A 20,113-nucleotide genomic window follows, 5' to 3' on the forward strand; every position below is an offset into this window, starting at 1 on the left:
TCTCATAGTAAAGGGTCTGAATACTTGTGTAAATAAGGTATTTCTGTTTTCTTTTTTATAAATTTGCACAAATAATCAATTCAAACCTGTGTTTTCCTCGTCATTATGGGGTTTTGTGTGTAGATTGATGAGGATTTTTATTTATTTAATACATTATAGAATAAGGCTGTAACGTAACCAAATGTGGGGGAAAGGAAGGGGTCTAAATACATTTCGAATGCACTGTTTAGTTGTAAGCCTTTCTTAAGAAACATTTTAATTCATTAGATGATGATCTTATTGAAAATACTTTGATGGTTGCCATTCACTTTGAGCAAATCATTTTCATGTGGGTTATTTATGCATAAGCTGACTCTCTAAATAGAGCTTTGGATGTGTTACACCATTTCCTTTGCTATTTCTGTTTTGAACTTCAGTATGTCTGTTCTGTAGCATGAAATACAACCATTTAGGGGCTAAAAGGTTCAGGGTAATGTTTCTACTCATGGGAGCCCTCTGATGAAGTCCACATGCTAACCGATGAACAGGAGAATGAAGGGATCGAGCAAATGGACTGAAAATGGGATTTTTCTCCAGGAGGTGACTGAAAGGCAGGCTCAAAACGACTGCTATTTTGTCCAATTCCAGCCTTAGAATGAATGTGGGATCTTATTTTCCAACTAAATGGAAAATTGCCACCAAATTGCATGCTCTTTGAGATGGACGACACAGCTTATCTTCACAAAATCATTTTCTGGTCCTTCCCAGGCTGTTCACAGGGTTTTGCTAAGTATTTACGACCTGCTTCCCAGATACCTTTGAACATCGTTTTCAGACACACAGGAGTGCAACAGGAATAAATTGTGCCCCTCCTCTCCCACAGATAGACGGGGAAATAGACTGAGCTAGTGAAGTTATGTCTTTCTTTGATGCTTTGAGATCACAAAGCCCGAGGCGGCGACTGTGAAGTGTGAATTCCATTGAGTGTAAATGACTTTGAATGTATAAAGAAATTGGTGTGTTCGGTTGCATGAACAAATCTGTGACGTGTGACACAAGGACAATAAGACATGAAAATTGCATTGGTGTATTTTTGGTTTATTGCATTGACTCTGGCATTTGTGTCAAGGAAACACTGTACATTTCCTATTTCTTTGCAAAGGCATTCCAGACACAGTAGTTCTGGTTTGGCTTAGGTAGCGGTTAGGAACTAGGTTACATAGCTTGTTTTATGTTATTTGACAAGGAGATGAACTGATATTGGCTATAGGCTGGGAAGAATCAGAGTATCTTGCAGCTGTTCCACTGGAGATTTTAGATTCATATGGAGGCAAATGTTTCCGTGTACCTCACGCACTCTCTCCTCAGAATTATAATGCACCTTTCACAAGGCGGTTGCATATTAATTAGCCTAGGCCTACAACATGTCAGTGAAGTCCCTTGATCATAGTTAACTAATGCTGTGATGGTACACTACATGACCAAAAGTATGTGGACACCCCTTCAAATGATTGGATTCAGCTATTTCAATAACACCCGTTACTGACAGGTGTATAAAATAGAGCACACAGCCATGCAATCTCCATAGACAAAGACTGGAAGTAGAGTGGCCGTACTGAAGAGTTCAGTGACTCTCAATGTGGCACCGTCATAGGATGCCACCTTTCCAACAAGTCAGTTTGTCAAATTTCTACCCTGCTAGAGATGCCACGGTCAATTGTAAGTGATGTTATTGTGAAGTGTAAACGTCTAGAAGCAACGACAGCTCAGCCGCGAAATGGTAGGTCACACAGGCTCACAGAACAGGACCGCCATTCTGTGAGCTTGTTGCAACCGAGTGCTGTCCTCGGTTGCAACACTCATTACCGAGTTCCAAACTACCTCTGGAAGTAACGTCAGCACAATAACTGTTTGTCAGGAGCTTCATGAAATGGGTTTCCATGACCAAGCAGCCACACACAAGCCTAAGATCACCATGCGCAATGCCAAGTGTCGGCTGGAGGGGTGTAAAGCTCGCTGACATTGGACTCTGGAGCAGTGGAAACGCTTTCTCTGGAGTTATGAATCACGCTTCACCATCTGGCAGTCCGACAGACAAATCTGAGTTTGGCGGATGCCAGGAGAACGCTACCTGCCGCAATGCATAGTGCCAACTATAAAGTTTGGTGGAGAAGGAATAATGGTCTGAGGCTGTTTTTCATGGTTGGGGTTAGGCCCTTTAGTTCCAGTGAAGGGACATCTTAACGCTAGAGCATACAATGACATTCTAGTCGATTCTGTGCTTCTAACTTTGTGGGAACAATTTTGGAACGCTGTTCCAGCATGACAATGCCCGTGCACAAAGTAAAGGTCCATACAGAAATGGTTTGTTTAGATCGGTGTGGAAGAAGTTGACTGGCCTGCACAGAGCCCTGACCTCAACCCCATCAAACACCTTTGGGATGAATTGGAACGCCAACTGCGAGCCATGCCAAATCGCCCAACATCAGTGCCTGACCTCACTAATGCTCTTGTGGCAGAATAGAAGCAAGTCCCCACAGCGATGTTCCAACATCTAGTCAAAAGCCTTCCCAGAAGAGTGGAGGCTGTTATAGCAGCAAGGGGAGGACCAACTCCATATTAATGTCCATGATTTTGGAATGAGATGTTCGATGAGCAGGTGTCCACATACATTTGACTATGTTAGAGTATGTATTCCTTTACCTATTTTATTTGATTGGATGTTAATTAGATTGCATGAATGCCATACACATATAAATATGACAAAAAAACACTCACTACTAATCAGAGATGAACATATGTTTCTTCTTTCAGATAACCTTGCTGATCAATATCTTCAAGCAATTAAAAATGTTACTCTGTTTTGGCTGTTATCGCTTGGCACCGAAACACAATTAAACCTAATGACAGTCACATGTTGACTCAAGCGTGCAAAAGTGATGCGCTTGACAAATATATTTGCAAGTTAAATTAGGTTCTACCAATCAGCAACTTGTGGACAACTTCCACAAGAGAGCATACCCATGGAAACATTATACTAGGGGACCTACTCCACGCAGCAGTCATGATCATGATTATAAACATCAATAATTGTCCTTGCAGCGTCAGAGCATCGTAGCCCCACTAGCGTTTTGTATATTGATGTGTTTGGTTAGTCAGCTGTGACTTCCCGCTGGCTGTTTACAATACTGTGTGTGTGTGTGTGTGTGTGTGTGTGTGTGTGTGTGTGTGTGTGTGTGTGTGTGTGTGTGTGTGTGTGTGTGTGTGTGTGTGTGTGTGTGTGTTACAATTGAGTGCTACTGTGTAGGTGTTACAATGAGTGCAGGTCTATTATATTGGGTATTATGTAAAATCCTGAATCTGTTGTGGACACTCCAAAAGAGAGTGATGTTTGTCCTCTCATGCTGGCACAAAGTGGCCAATGTTATTGTTTAAAAGAGCCTCACTGAGCCTCAGTTGTTTGTTCTCCCTGCATGACACTCACCCAACCAAACATATTGGACTATATAGCTCATGATTATTGTTATTTTGCAGGATTGCCAAGCAAATGATTCACTAGTAGGCTACACCATTTGTATAAACTTGTTGATAAGGGATGTGTCTGGCTCTGTTTGTGGGGTTGTTTACGTCACAGTCCACTAACTCTCCTCCCGCCTGCTGTGACCAGCCCTCGGCAGTGACCCCTGCGAAAGCACCCCCGTTTCGCCGGAGCACCGCCAGGGATTGTGGGAAAACAGGTTGTTGGTTTTAATGAGGGTGTGTACTGGGCGGTGTGGTAAAAAGCCCCTGCTGCTCTTATCTAATGATGTCTGCCGCTCCATTCAATTGAGCAAAGGAGGTCACTAGAAGGCTTACCTCATAGACCAGACCACTCTATTCCATTAGAGCGTGTGTGTGTGTGGTTTGTAGTTTCTCTTAATTAAGACCTTAGCCAAAGGTACTAGCTACATACCATCTTCTCAGGTCTTTTTACCCACCCCCACTGTAAACAAATGTAAAAGTTATTAATCCAGCTATTTTGATGTTTTAGGCTTTCAATATCCTTTTCAAATAATTACTCATTGCTTGGATGTTCTGTTTGTTGTGTTTGTTGGAGCTGAACTGTAGAAATGTCCAACTTTCTTTCATCTTTGAGTGCGATTTTTGACAGGTGTGGTTGATGTAGGCCTTGTTGTTGTTGTTGTTGCTGCTGTTCTAAAGTAAAATAGGGGGTGCTTATATGTGAGGTGTGAAATGGAAATGGTTTTTTTGACTCCCCCTGAGACACCCTCAGAGAGTGGGGACTCGTTGTGGCTGCTGCTGCTGCAGCATAAGTCTACTGGTGAAATACATTTCTTCACCAAATCCTCAATAAAATGGGTTGTATAGTCTTTTGTGACAAAAAGGAAAAGGTTGAAAACCCTCTTCTCATTCAACTCACTCCATACCCTGCAGAGACCATTTATCAAATTCGATATTGATACTTATTACTTTTCAATTTAATTTTGCACTTAAAAGAATATTAAACCTACTGTGTAACTTTACTTGTTTCATTGTTTCAAGTTTTCTCCTAAAACACAACTAATCTGAAATCATTTTTCTAGCAAAAAGCCTCTTGGCGCCGTTCCCCCACCAAAGTCACCAATGATCCAAAAGCTCAATTTTTATCTGTCACATTCATTTGCCAGTGATGGCTGCTGACTCCTTGCCTCATTAATAATCCCCCCTCCTCTACTTCTCCTCCTGCCTTTTGCTTGTGGCAATTCTCCTTGAGAATTCATGTTGTTGTTTCTGTAGTTCACACTCGTCCTTGACAGACCCATCAATTTGAGTTCTCTACCTTTCTTTCCTACTCCTTCCATTTATTTTATTCATTCTTCCATTGTTCTCTCTCACTTTCTGTCCTTTTCTTCCCCCCTACTCTTTATACTAGTAGACAGTATCACTCCATTATTTCTCTCTCCCTTACCCCTTACCCACGTCTCGTTTATTTTTCCCATTCCTTCTTTTACTCTCCATCTTACGACTACAACCTTTCTCTTGTTCACTCTCCTCTCCTATTTTTCTCTCTCCTTTCTTTCTCTGTCTCTGACCGTGTGTTTCTCTCTGTCTGTTTTGTGGTTCCAGGAGCTGGTGGGGAGTAACCCTCCTCAGAGGAACTGGAAGGGTATTGCGATCGCCCTGCTTGTCATTCTGGTCATCTGCTCCCTGATCGTCACCTCGGTCATCCTGCTGACACCAGGTACGTGGAGAGGAGAGAGGAGTGGAGGGGAATGGAGAGGATAATGGAGAGGGGAATGGAGAGGATAATGGAGAGGAGATGGGAATGGAGAGGATAATGGAGAGGGGAATGGAGAGGAGATGGGAATGGAGAGGGGATGGGAATGGAGAGGGGAATGGAGAGGAGATGGGAATGGAGAGGGGATGGGATTGGAGAGGAGATGGCAATGGAGAGGAGAGGAGAGGAGAAGGGAATGGAGAGGAGATGAGAATGGAATGGAATGGAAAGAAAAGGAGAATGGAATGGAATGGAGAGGAGAGGGGATGATGACACCAGGTACAAGGAGAGGGGAGGGAAGGGAAGGGGAGGACAGGTTTGACACCAGGTGCGTGGACAGGCGAGGGGCCAGGGTTGACACCAGGTATGTGGAGAGGAGAGAGGATGGGAGGAGAGGAGAGAGGGTTGACACCAGGTGTGTGTGACTGAGAGGAGAGGGGAAGGGACAGGGTTGACCACCGTACCATACGCACAAACAGGTTTAACATGCAGTGTGTGTCACATTATCTTCCAATGTCACAGAGTAGTGCACTCGTAGCTGCAGTGCAGTGGGCTTGTACTCTACCGCAAACACAAAACATGTTCACTGCATGTAGATGGAGTCTTTTTTTCTGTTATGTGTTCTCACATGTGGCTCCCGAGTAGCACAGCGGAAATGTTTACTTACAAGCCCTTAACCAATAGTGCAGTTCAAGACGAGTTAAGAAAATATTTACAAAATAGACTAAAGTTAAAGTAACGCAATAAGAATAACAATAACCATGCTATATACAGGGGGTACCGGTATTGAGTCAGTGTGCGGGGGTACTGGTTAGTTGAGGTCATTTGTACATGTTGGTAGGGGTGAAGTGACTATGCATAGATAATAAACAACGAGTAGCAGCAGTGTACAAAGGGGGGGGGGCAAATGTAAATAGTCCGGTGGCGATTTTATTAATTGTTCAGCATGGCTTGGAGGTAGAAGCTGTTAAGTAGCCTTTTGGTCCTAGACTTGGCGCTCCGGAACCGCTTGCTGTGCGTTAGAAGGGAAAACAGTCTATAATTTGGGTGACTGGAGTCTCTGACAATTTTATGGGCTTTCTCTGACACCACCTATTACACAGGTGCTGGCAAGAAGTTTGGCTCCAGTTATGTACTGGGCCATACGCACTACCCTCTGTATCGCCTTACGGTCAGATGCCGAGCAGTTGCCATACCAGGCGGTGATGCAACCGGTCAGGATGCTCTCGATGGTGCAGCTGTAGAACCTTTTGAGGATCTGGGGACCCATGCCAAATCTTTTCAGTCTCCTTAGGGGGAAAAGGTTTTGTCGTGCCCTCTTCACAACTATCTTGGTGTGTTTGGACCATGATAGTTTGTTGGTGATATGGACACCAAGGAACTTGAAACTCTTGACCTGCTCCACTACAGCCCCATCAATGTTAATGGGGGCTGTTCGGACTGCCTTTTCCTGTGGTCCACGATCACCTCCTTTGTCTTGCTCACATTTTTTTCACACTCTTTTCCACACCAGTATCTCTACCTGTACATGACCATCTGATAATTTATCACTCCAGTGTTAATCTGCAAAATTGTAATTATTCGCCTACCTGCTCATGCCTTTTGCACACAATGTATATAGACTCTCTTTTTTTTTTCTTTTTTTCTACTGTGTTATTGACTGGTTAATTGTTTACTCCATGTGTAACTCTGTGTTGTCTGTTCACACTGCTATGCTTTATCTTGGCCAGGTCGCAGTTGTAAATGAGAACTTGTTCTCAACTAGCCTACCTGGTTAAATAAAGGTGAAATAAAATTAAAATTAAAATAAACATTGAGGGAGAGGTTGTTGTCCTGGCAACACACTGCCTGTTCTCTGACCTCCTCCTTATAAGCCGTCTCATCGTTGTCTGTGATCAGGCCTACCACTCTTGTGTCGTCAGCAAACTTAATGATAGTGTTGGAGACGTGTTTGGCCACGCAGTCGTGGGTGAAGAGGGAGTACAGGAGGGGACTAAGTACACACCCCTGAGGGGACCCAGTGTTAAGGATCAGCGTGGCAGACATGTTGTTGCCTACTCTTACCACCTGGGGGCAGCCTGTCAGGATGTCCAGGATCCAGTTACAGAGGGAGGTGTTTAGTCCCAGGGTCCTTAGCTTAGTGATGAGCTTTGTGGGCACTATGGTGTTGAACGCTGATCTGTAGTCAATGAATAGCATTCTCACATAGGTGTTCCTTTTGTCCAGGTGGGAAAGGGCAGTGTGGAGTGTGATTGAGATTGCGTCATCGGTGGATCTGTTGGGGCGTTATGCGAATTGGAGTGGGTCTAGGATGTCCGGTATGATGGTGTTGATGTGAGCCATGCCCAGCCTTTCAAAGCACTTCATGGCTACCGACATGAGTGCTACGGGGCAATAATAATTTAAGCAGGTTACCTTCGCTTCCTTGGGCACAGGGACTATGGTGGTCTGCTTGAAACATGTAGGTATTACAGACTCAGTCAGGGAGAGATTGAAAATGTCAGTGAAGACACTTAACAGTTGGTCTGCGCATGCTTTTAGTACCATTTCTGGTAATCTGTCTGGCCCAACGGCTTTGTGAATGTTGACCTGTTTAATGGTTTTGTTCACATCGGCTACCTAGAGCGTTATCACACGGTCATCCAGAACAGCTGGTTCTCTCATGCATGCTTCAGTGTTGCTTGCCTCAAAGCGAGCATAAAAGGCACAAAGCTCGTCTGGTAGGCTCGCATCACTGGGCAGCTCACGTCTGGGTTTCCCTTTGTAGTCTGTAAGAGGAGAGGAGATGAGAATGGAGAGGAGAATAGGATGGAATGGAAAGGAAAGGAGAATGGAGAGGAGAATGGAATGGAATGGAATGAAATGGAGAGGGCCAACATCCAGTGAGATTGCAGAGCGCCAAATTCAAATACAGAAATAGTCATTATAAAAATTCAGAAAAGATAGAACTATTTTACATAGGTTTAAAGATTAACTTCTTGTGAATCCAACCTCAGAGTCATCCTCCCTGCGAAAGCATACCTTACAATTATTTGAGAACATAGCCCAGCAGACAAATCAAGTCAGAAATAGAGATAAAATTAATCACTTACCTTTGATGAACTTCATATGTTTGCACTCAGAAGACATTCATTTATTCAATAAATGTTCCTTTTGTTCGATAAAGTATCTCTTTATATACCCGAAAACCTCTGTTTTGTTTGCGCTCAAACGCAGTCAAAACAGGCAGACAAAAAAGTCAAAATTGTATCCGTAAAGTTCATAGAAACATGTCAAACGATGTTTATATTCAATCCTCGGGTTGTTTTTAGCCTAAATAATCGATAATATTTCAACCGGACAATAACGTTGTCAATATAAAAGGTAAACAAGAACGGCACTCTCTTGGTCTCGGGCATGAAAAAGCTCTGTGACACAGCATGGTCCACTCATTCAGACTGCTCTTACTCCCTCATTTTTCAGAATACAAGCCTGAAACAATTTCTAAAGACTGTTGATATATAGTGGAAGGCATAGGAACTGCAATTTGAGTGCTAAGTCAATGGATACTGTAATGGCATTGAATATAAAACTACAACAACAACAAAATAATCCTACTTCCTGAATGGATTTTTCTCAGGTTTTCGCCTGCCAAATCAGTTCTGTTATACTCACAGACATTATTTTAACAGTTTTGGAAACTTTAGAGTGTTTTCCATCCAAATCTACTAATTATATGCACATCCTATCTTCTGAGCCTGAGTAGAAGGCAGTTTAATTTGGGCATGCTTTTCATCCAAAATTCCATGCTGCCCCCTACCCTAGAGAAGTTAATCCTGTATTGACGCTTTGCTTGTTTGATGGTTTGTCTGAGGCCATTGCAGGATTTCTTATAAGCTTCTGGATTAGTCTCCCGCTCCTTGAAAGTGACAGCTCTAGCCTTTAGCTCGATGCAGATGTTGCCTGTAATCCATGGCTTTTGGTTGGGATATGTACGTACGGTCACTGTGGGGATGACGTCGTCGATGCACTTATTGATGAAGCCGGTGACTGAGGTGGTGTACTCCTCAATGCCATTGGATGAATCCTGGAACATATTCCAGTCTGTGCTTGCAAACCAGTCCTGTAGTGTAGCATCCGTGTCATCTGACCACTTCCGTATTGAGCGAGTCACCGGTACTTCCTGCTTTAGTTTTTGCTTGTAGGAATCAGGAGGATAGAATTATGGTCAGATTTTCCAAATGGAGGGCGGGGGAGAGCTTTGTATGCATCTCTGTGTGTGGAGTGAAGGTGGTCTAGGATTTTCTTTCTTCTGGTTGCACATGAGACATGCTGGTAAAGATTTGGTAAAACTGATTTAAGTTTGCCTGCATGAAAGTCCCCAGAAACTAGGAGCGCCGCTTTTGGGTGAGCAATAATATAGATGAGAACTCTCTTGGTAGAGAGTGTGGTCTACAGCTTAACATAAGGTACTCTCTCACAGGTGAGCAATACCTCAAGACTTCTTTAATATTAGACATCGCGCACCAGCTGTTATTGACAAATATGCACACACCCCCACCCATCATCTTACCAGACGTAGCTTCTCTGTTCTGACGGTGTATGGAAAATCCCGCCAGGTCTATGTTATCCGTATCAACGTTCAGCCACGTCTCTATGAAACATAAGATACTACAGTTTTTTATGTGCCGTTGATAGGATAATATTAATCGTAGGTCGTTTTCGTTTTCCAATGATTGCACGCTAGCAAGAAGAACGGATGGCAGCCTATCGGTAATTCTCTTATATTACGGCATACACAACATTACAGCTGGAACTTAATTTGGCCAAGGAAAATGGCTCAACAGAATGAAATCCTCAAAAAAGTTTTGAACAGGCCTATATTGCAGCTACGATCAACAAAGTTGATTGCCTACCGTAGACCTACCCCAAAAATGACAGCAATAGGCAAATGCTATTTATTTTACAACAAGCCTATAATAATAATAATTTTTACTATTAATGACTAAACAGTTGCTAATAAAATTGCGTCAAACCTGAACAGTGACTTGCACACAGTCCATTTGGCTGTGCAATATCGTTGTCCATTACAATATTCTTCCGTAACTTTAGTTTTACTTCAATGAAAATAACTCCATCTTCACAATCAACAGTATCCTAGGCCAAGGCTCCTATTACTTGCTCTCTCTCTCTCTTTCTCTCTCCTCAGCAGCAGGTGCATGTGAGGTGAGCAGCTGGAACCAGTGTCAGCTGGACATGAGCTATACGTTTTATTGAGTTGCAATTAGCTGACATAGATAACAAGCTTGCACAGTTCTCATCAAACAAACATTAAATGATCAGAGAACAGGTCCAATCGGCTCATGTCTGTAAATCAATTTTAATTGCACATAACCGAGACTGTGGAAATTATATCAGAACAGACCCAGAGCCGAGACAGAAGTCCAAATTTAGGATCTTGGAATTTCGGGTCAGTTGGACCCGTGAAAACATTTAACACAGACAAACATAGTGGCATTTATTTTCCACAGACCTCTTTCTTCTGAAGCTAGTCAGAATGTCCTTCAGATTGCAGTGCTAGCTGTGCCACTAGAGATTCTGGGTTCGTGTCCAGGCTCTGTTGCAGCTGGCCGCGACTGGGAGACCCATGGGGCAGCGCACAATTGGTCCAGCGTCGTCCGGGTTTGGGAAGGTTTTGGCTGGCAGGGATATCCTTGTCCCATCAAGCACTAGCGACCCCTGTGGCATGCCGGGCGCAGTGCGCAGTGCACTGACACAGTCGCCAGGTGCATGGAGTTTCCTCCAACACATTGGTGTGCGGTATCCACTTGGTAGTTACAGTCTTGTCTCATCGCTGCAACTCCCGTACGGACTCGGGAGTGGCGAAGGTTGAGAGCCATGCATCGCCTGAAATACAACCCAACCAAGCTGCACTGCTTCTTGACACAATGCCCATTTAACCTGGAAGCCAGACAATAAAATAAAACATTTAAACAATTTAAAAATCGGGGGATCACGTGACCCTTGAACGAGATGGCCACATGAACTAAGAGCTCCGCACAAGTAGTTTCCAATTCTTAATCTTACCTCCATTTCAAGTTTAAACTCCTTTAGCTTTTATCAAAAAGACAACCTCGCACTCTGTCGAAGGCATCCTTTCTGAGCTGAGATCCCAACGTACAGAACTCAACATCAAATTAGATGGCATTAACTCTCAGCTCAGTGCGATAGGGGGCAAGGTGACAACCCTGGAAAATGCTTTGCCTGACATCATCAACAAGAGAACCGTCAACGCGGGGCGCCTGGACGAGAATGAATTAAAACAGAATGAAAACAGACATTTCTACGAACTGTAAAAGATGTACCTCTGAAAGTGGGAACCTATATGCATGTATTTTGGAGTTGTAGAGAGATTTTGGCAATCTATACATACTGCTGCACAGAAAATACTAGATGTACAGTTTGACATGACCCCGTGTCTCTATCTTCTTAATACTGGGCATTAGAAAGATAGAGACACGGGGTCATGTCAAACTGGACTTTGTTCTTGATCCTGACGGAGAAAATGTGTTCATGACTATTACATACTTTGCTAAGAAATGTATTCTTCTATTGTGGACCTCTAATACTTCTAAAATGTGGATTGACCAGATTGTTGACTTTCTCCCTCTTGAAAAGCGCACTTATGACCTCCGCAAGAGACAGCCCAAGTTTGATAGACTCTGGTCTCCACTACTCAACTATATTTCAAATTGGACAGAGTGAATGTGGTGATTAGGGAAATGAGCAGATACATGTTGTGTAAGGTGCTGTAAAAACTTATTTGCTCGTCATCTCAACTAAGGCTGGAAATAGCTAATAAGAACCTTGATAGTGCTGCTGCAAGTTTTTATATATATAAATATATATTATTTTTTATTATGTTTATTATATTTGTATTACTATTGTTATTTTTTTATTCTTTATTAAGTCTGTCACATCTGTGAATGTGGAATGTGTTTTGTTGGTTGATTGAAAAACAAGAACTTTAAATTGGAAAAAATATATATATATTTTTTTACAAAAAATAAGAAATTAATGACCTTCAAGCTCTGTTTGGGAAGATTTACATGAAAAGCTAATCAATAGGCCATGATGTGTTTTATATTCAGGAGGAGCCATATCGATCAATATAAATACCAATATATATTATTACCAAGTTACTGAGACAAGTTACTTTTGAAGGTTTTGCTTGAACTCGATGAAAAATTTACTTTTTACATTCAACCAGATGCTTAAGTAATTTTCTTTCTTTTTTTGGGGGGGGGGGGGTTACCCCCTTTTCTCCCCAATTTCGTGGTATCCAATTGTTAGTAGTTACTATCTTGTCTCATCGCCATGCGTCCTCCGAAACACAACCCAACCAAGCCGCACTGCTCCTTAACCTCTAGCGTCGAGCAATCCCGTATCCGGGAGCATAATCATAGCCTCAAGCTCATTACCATAACGCAACGTTTCCTATTCATGAAAATCCCAAATGAAATTAAATAAATATATTGAAACACAAGCTTAGCCTTTTGTTAACAACACTGTCATCTCAGATTTTCAAAATATGCTTTTCAACCAAAGCTACACAAGCATTTGTGGAAGAGTATTGATAGCCTAGCATAGCATTAAGCCTAGCATTCAGCAGGCAACATTTTCACAAAAACAAGAAAAGCATTCAAATAAAATAATTTACCTTTGAAGAACTTCGGATGTTTTCAATGACGAGACTCTTAGTTAGATAGCAAATGTTCATTTTTTTCCAAAAAGATTATTTGTGTAGACGAAATAGCTCCGTTTTGTTCATCATGTTTGGCTAAGAAAAAGACCGGAAAATGCAGTCACTTACAACGCCAAATTTTTTTCCAAATTAGCTCCATAATATCGACAGAAACATGGGAAACGTTGTTTAGAATCAATCCTCAAGGTGTTTTTCACATATCTATTCGATAATCTATCAGTGGTGGCAGTTGGCTTCTCATCAGAAGCAAACGGAAAAATACTGCAGCTGGAGATTACTCAATAATTGCGACGGAAGACACCAAGCGACCACCTGGTAGATGTAGTCTCTTATGGTCAATCTTCCAATGATATGCCTACAAATACGTCACAATGCTGCAGACACCTTGGGGAAAACGTGGAAAACGTAAGCTGACTCCTAGCTCCTTCACAGCCATATAAGGAGTCATTGGCATGAGGCAGTTTTAAAAAATGCGGCACTTCCTGATTGGATTTTTATCTGGGTTTTTTCTGTAACATCAGTTCTGTGGCACTCACAGACAATATCTTTGCAGTTTTGGAAACGTCAGAGTGTTTTCTTTCCAAAGCTGTCAATTATATGCATAGTCGAGCGTCTTTTCGTGACAAAATATCTTGTTTAAAACGGGAACGTTTTTCATCCAAAAATTAAAATAGCGCCCCCTATATCCAAGAAGTTAACACAGCGCGCATCCAACCCGGAAGCCAGCCACACCAATGTGTCGGAGGAAACACCGTGCACCTGGCGACCTGGTTAGCATGCACTGCGCCCGGCCCGCCACAGGAGTCGCTGGTGCGCGATGAGACAAGGATTGTGCCCTAGACCACTGTGCCACCCAGGAGGCTTAAGTCATTTTCTTAACCGTGTGAAGAAAATGGATGCATTTAATCAATTACTTGCACTTTTCATACGTCTGTTATCAAATGTACATAATCAAAACAGGAAGCTTTTCCCCCACATTTCAATTTACTGTGTATTCAGTGTCTCGGATCATTTAGCTGTCTTGTCCTGATAAATCTGTATGAAAATATCTATTATTTGGATGTGAAATCCAATGTGGAAGTGACTAATGGCAATTTATCACTAATACTCATTATTAGGCTTGAAAAAGGGCGGGTATATTACTGGAAACCTTCCAAGTTTACCACTAAACTTATCAAGGCACAAGGCGAGATCCAGATGCAGACACAGGTGGCAATTGGTTGCAGTCTTACAATGTTTATTAATCCAAAGGGGTAGGCAAGAGAATGGTCACGGACAAGCAAAAAGGTCAAAACCAGATCCAGAGTCCAATAGGTACTGAAGGACAGGCAGAATCAAATCAAATCAAATCAACTTTTATTTGTCACATACACATGGTTAGCAGATGTTAATGCGAGTGTAGCGAAATGCTTGTGCTTCTAGTTCCGACAATGCAGTAATAACCAACAAGTAATCTAACTAACAATTCCAAAACTACTGTCTTATACACAGTGTAAGGGGATAAAGAATATGTACATAAGGATATATGAATGAGTGATGGTACAGAGCAGCATAGGCAAGATACAGTAGCTGATATCGAGTACAGTATATACATATGAGATGAGTATGTAAACAAAGTGGCATAGTTAAAGTGGCTAGTGATACATGTATTACATAAGGATGCAGTCGATGATATAGAGTACAGTATATACGTATGCATATGAGATGAATAATGTAGGGTATGTAAACATTATATAAGGTAGCATTGTTTAAAGTGGCTAGTGATATATTTACATCATTTCCCATCAATTCCCATTATTAATGTGGCTGGAGTTGAGTCAGTGTCAGTGTCAGTGTGTTGGCAGCAGCCACTCAATGTTAGTGGTGGCTGTTTAACAGTCTGATGGCCTTGAGATAGAAGCTGTTTTTCAGTCTCTCGGTCCCAGCTTTGATGCACCTGTACTGACCTCGCCTTCTGGATGATAGCGGGGTGAACAGGCAGTGGCTCGGGTGGTTGATGTCCTTGATGATCTTTATGGCCTTCCTGTAACATCGGGTGGTGTAGGTGTCCTGGAGGGCAGGTAGTTTGCCCCCGGTGATGCGTTGTGCAGACCTCACTACCCTCTGGAGAGCCTTACGGTTGAGGGCGGAGCAGTTGCCGTACCAGGCGGTGATACATCCCGCCAGGATGCTCTCGATTGTGCATCTGTAGAAGTTTGTGAGTGCTTTTGGTGACAAGCCGAATTTCTTCAGCCTCCTGAGGTTACCTGCCCTGAATCAAGGTCAGGGCAGGTAGGATGATCATGCAGGCAGGAAAGTATTCCAGTCAGGCAGGGGTCAGAACCGGGAGGACTATAAGAAGAGAATAGAAAAGGACTATGGGAAAAACACGCTGGTTGATTTGACTAAACATACAAGACGAACTGGCACAGAGAGACAGGAAACACAGGGATAAATACACTGGGGAAAATAAGCGACACCTGGAGGGGGTGGAGACAATCACAGGAACAGGTGAAACAGATCAGGGCGTGACAAAACTACCTGAATTTTGGATATTTCAAGGATTTTATGTAATCTATCACAAAATAATATCTATTGGCCCTTTTGGGTACTTCAGGTTATCACAGGTGTCTGTAATTATCTCTCGTGGCCTTATCACAACAAATAAATGAAATTAATAAAAAATATGATTTTCCCCCCAAAAAATGAATGAAAAAGCTGTAAAACATTATTCTAAATATAAACCATCAACTTAATGAATACCATTGGTGTTTAATATGAAGGTTTCAGCATGAAATATCCTTTATATAAATTTACACACGTTTGTATTTATTTTACTATCTCAGTTGTCAGTGTTTTGGCGTCAAACTGGAGGCAATTGTGAAAAAAGTCAATAGTTGGAAGAATTGCAGAGTTAATAAAAAATCATGCAATTGTTGATTAGATTCTTTTTTTATTATTAATAGGATATTTTCTCTTGAACCATAAGGCCTATCTACCAGACACTCATGGGCAATATGGACGCAGATATAAACAATTAAAACTATACATGAATACATTTTTGAATAGTTATTCAAGTATATATTATCAAAGTTATAAATTACCAAAGTTCTGATAGATTGCCACAGATTTTCTGTTAATTACCAAAATTACGGAAGATCTGGTAATTTTGGTAAATTACCGGTAGCTTTGCAACCTTAAACATTACCATGAAGGCTTGCTTTGTTGTTTTTATTCATGTTTTGTCCATGTCGGCATATTTCCTACCAGAGATTTATCTGGTTTAGTATCCTGAAATACAGTAGTTCTTCAGTTCCCCCTCACCAGTTTTCATCCTATGCATGGGCCCACCAAACCAACTGTATCCAAGAGAAAGTGTGCATGAGTTATATGGCCTACCGTGAAAGGCATAAAGCACACAAGACATTCAACCTTCCATTATCACAAATTTTATTCCATAGTAGTTTGCAGGTAACTGAGTCTGTAGTGACTTACCCAGTGGAAGATACAATAGACCAATTTAGGCTTCAGCACTAGAGTACTGTTCCAGATGCCAAAGGGTCTCATCACCTTGGCAGCTCCTACTGTAGGTGTGAAATGTTCCCCCCTTTCTCTTAATTTCTCTTTTCATATTTTAGAGACAGCTGTGAGGGGAAATGTAGAGGTGAAAGTGACAGCCATCAGGGCAGACCTGAGGCTTGAACCTCCGTCTGGGGCAATGTGTTGTCCTGAGTTGGCAGTGCTAAACCAGATTCTGACACAAACTGTTCCCCTCTGCCGTTGCCTCTTCTGGTCTTAGACTCCCTCCCATTGTCCATTTGGGTTGCCAGTACCGGCCTGACTTCTGACTTCGGCCTGACTTCTAATCCCCCATTGCCTCCCTCCAAACTCCTACACAGTGTGCCCAAGCATAACTTTTCACAAAGGGAATCCCACTTGGCTTTCACAGACTGCTCATTACTGGGAGTTTGGAGGGATATTTGATCAAATGGTAAAAATTTGATAAAATAAAAAAATCCATTGGTTAATAAAAATAGGCTTAAGGAGATTTAGTGGATTAATTAGCTATCCACAACAACCCAAAACAACAATTGGATGATGGGGCTGAGTGATTTCTCTGCTTTTTCTAATCTGCTTCTGGCTTCTTTAAAGTGATTCCTTGAAGACCAATACATGTGTGTTTGCTTTAACTGAGTTTGGTGTATTTATTAAGGATTAGGTTTTTCCAGGAGATGGGAGTCCAACTCCCGGGACATATTACACAACCTGCAGTCCAGTTGTGCAAATAATCCTGCAGCAAAATCACTACTTCCACCTCTTAACCTACCCCTCGTGATTCTGACACCATTCTGTACTGCTCAATGCAGTATATAGTCATTTAAACAAGACATGTGGATCCATCTGTACACCAGACCCACATAAACAAATACTACAGCCGACTATAGAATCCTACAGTACTTACTATAGTATTCTGTAGTAAACTGTAGAAGACTGTAGTATACACAACTGTAGTATCCCTATAACATGTGTAGTACTTACTATATAATATTGTGGTATACTGTAGAATACTATAGTAAATACTACAGTATTATCCACACAAAAAACACTGTAGTAAATATGACAGTAATGTCCGCAAAAACACAACACTTGTAAACCTATAGTAAACACTACAGTATTTAATTTGCATATACCCTGCCCATTCTCCTCCCCCATATCCCAGTTTGCCCAACATAGAAACCTACATGCCAAGTTTAGACCATATATCTCTACAGGCATTAGACAAGAGCAAAACCTCTGAACTATCCATTCAGACCCAAGTCCTACCTACCTACAGGTTATGGAAGTTGCGCTTTTTTAGTATTTCTCTAGTAGGTTTCCTCAAGGAGAAAGCCTCCACATCTAGCAAATACAGTAAAACACAAATACTACAGTAATGTCCGCAAAAACACTACAGTAAATACTATAGTACTGTCCTCAAAAACACTACAGTAAATACTACATTATACTACAGTCCACCAAAACACTACAATAAATACTACAGTCCACCAAAACTCTACAGTAAATACTACAATATACCACAGTCTGCAAAAACACTACATTAATTACTATAGTATCACGCCTGCTCCCGCTCTCCCTCATTGGTGCTCGAGGGCGCCAGGCTGCCCTTCATAACACATACCTGTCACCATCATTACACGCAGCTGCGCAATATTGAACTCACCTGGACTCCATTACCTTGTTGATTACACCCTCTATATCTGTGTGCTCCTCAGTTTGTTCCGTGTCAGCATTGATTTTTCCCCTGTCCAGACGCTATTCCTGTTCTGTATCATGTCCGTATTTCATTAAATGTTCGCTCCCTGTACCTGCTTCTCGTCTACCAGCGTCAAACCTTACATATATTATATACTACAGTTTTCTTTTACTACAATATTTGTACTATAGTTAACTGTAAACGCTATGGTATAGTACAGTATACTACAGCAAATAGTACAGTATTCACTGTAGTGTTTTTTCGGACATTAGACTTTCGTCTGCAAAAACACTACTGTGAATGTTATAGTATTTATACCATAGTGAACTATAGTATTTTTTCATGTGGGGAGTTTCCGTAGAAGACATTATGAATGCTGTTATGAATTGAGCTGGCAGGTCTCCTCCCACTCACTAACAGAAGGTTGTTGATGAATGTTACCCTGCCAAACATCAGGGCAAAAAACTCTGGGTCCTGACAATCACTTAGTTTTCACTTTCTGAACTTCTCTCTTTACTCACAATGACTAGCTGCTCGCTCTTGCAGCTAAGTCACAGATGGATCCATCACTGGGATGGCACATTCTCCACATCAATACAAGTGGGATGGGGGTTCTGTGACTGACGAGTGACATGCTGACTGACTGACATGCTCACTGACTAACATTCTGACTGACTGATATGCTGACTGACTGACATGCTGATTGACTGACATGCTGATTGACTGACATGCTGATTGACTGACATGCAGAGTGACTGACTGACATGCTGAGTGACTAACATGCTGGCTGACTGGCTGATTGCCTGACTGACATGCTGACTGATTGACTGACATAATGAGTGACTGACATGCTGACTGGCTGACTGACTGACTGACTGACATGTTGACTGACTGACTGACATGCTGACTGACTTACATGCTGACTGACTTACATGCTGACTGACTGACTGGCATGCTGACTGACTGGCATGCTAAATGATTGACTGACAGGCTGACATGCTGACTGACATGATGACTGACATGCTGATTGACTGACTGACATGCTGACTGAATTACATGCTGACTGATTGATATTTTGACTGACTGACTGACATGCTGACTGAATTACATGCTGACTGACTGACAGCTCATTGAGGTCATCGTAGGAGGAACTAGACCCCTTCCGTCCCTGGCTATAGCACTTATATACCTTTGTCTCTGCCTCCAGCTCTGTGAAATACAACTACCGGCCTATAATAGGTACTGTACTTCTTTCTGTCCCTGAACACTGACCCCTGCAATCATACAGAACTCAAGTGGCAGGCTGGCAAGATTGCCCATAAGGTGTTATTCTTTATGTTTGAAGGGAGGGAAATACATGGGTTTTCTGTGGTTTCAGTTGCCTTCCGTTTGTTAAAATGATTGGTGTGCAGTAATTGACAATCTAGAATGTCATTTAAGCCTTGTTGTATCATTTTTGAATCCCAATATAGCTACAAGTTGTATTTCCTATCAAAGGAAAGCAGAATGTTTCTCTGACTCTTATAACACGATTAGCAACCCAAATCCCAACAGACCTCCAGTCTAAACCTTGAGAGGGCACACACACACACACAAACGTTTGCACACACACAATAAACAGGCACACACATTGACATACACAGCGTACAATTTATGTACTATTTTACAATCCATGAACATTCTTCCACAGATGCAGTATGATTGGATTACAAGGACAACATTTTCCTTTTGTGTTGGTGTGACTGCGCGTTGGTGTGTGTTAATGAGGCAATATGCTTCTGAAATCCTCGGAGAGGGAACATGTGTGGCACAGAGTGTTGTGTTCAGATTGGGTGTAACAGGCAGCCACGCCACGTTAGTTGTTGCCTCTCCAGAGACAACAGTGACTTTTAGAGGACTC

General features: G+C 42.0%; 1 protein-coding gene and 1 non-coding gene across 4 annotated transcripts in view; both read left to right on the forward strand.

Annotated features, from left to right (window-relative positions):
• The window catches only part of LOC112234051 (dipeptidyl aminopeptidase-like protein 6), a 369,775-nt gene that overhangs the window by 266,969 nt on the left and 82,693 nt on the right, over nucleotides 1-20,113 (forward strand). For all 3 annotated transcript variants that reach the window (XM_042298805.1, XM_042298806.1, XM_042298807.1), the window contains one exon: nucleotides 5,086-5,200. In XM_042298805.1, the coding sequence (XP_042154739.1) occupies nucleotides 5,086-5,200 (115 nt within the window). The remainder of the gene's footprint in view (nucleotides 1-5,085; nucleotides 5,201-20,113) is intronic.
• On the forward strand, nucleotides 17,801-17,854 carry LOC112234129. The gene has a single exon (XR_002950853.1). It is a non-coding gene; the product is annotated as a U7 small nuclear RNA (small nuclear RNA).

The sequence above is a fragment of the Oncorhynchus tshawytscha genome, linkage group LG16 (assembly GCF_018296145.1).
Source record: "Oncorhynchus tshawytscha isolate Ot180627B linkage group LG16, Otsh_v2.0, whole genome shotgun sequence".
NCBI lineage: Eukaryota > Metazoa > Chordata > Actinopteri > Salmoniformes > Salmonidae > Oncorhynchus > Oncorhynchus tshawytscha.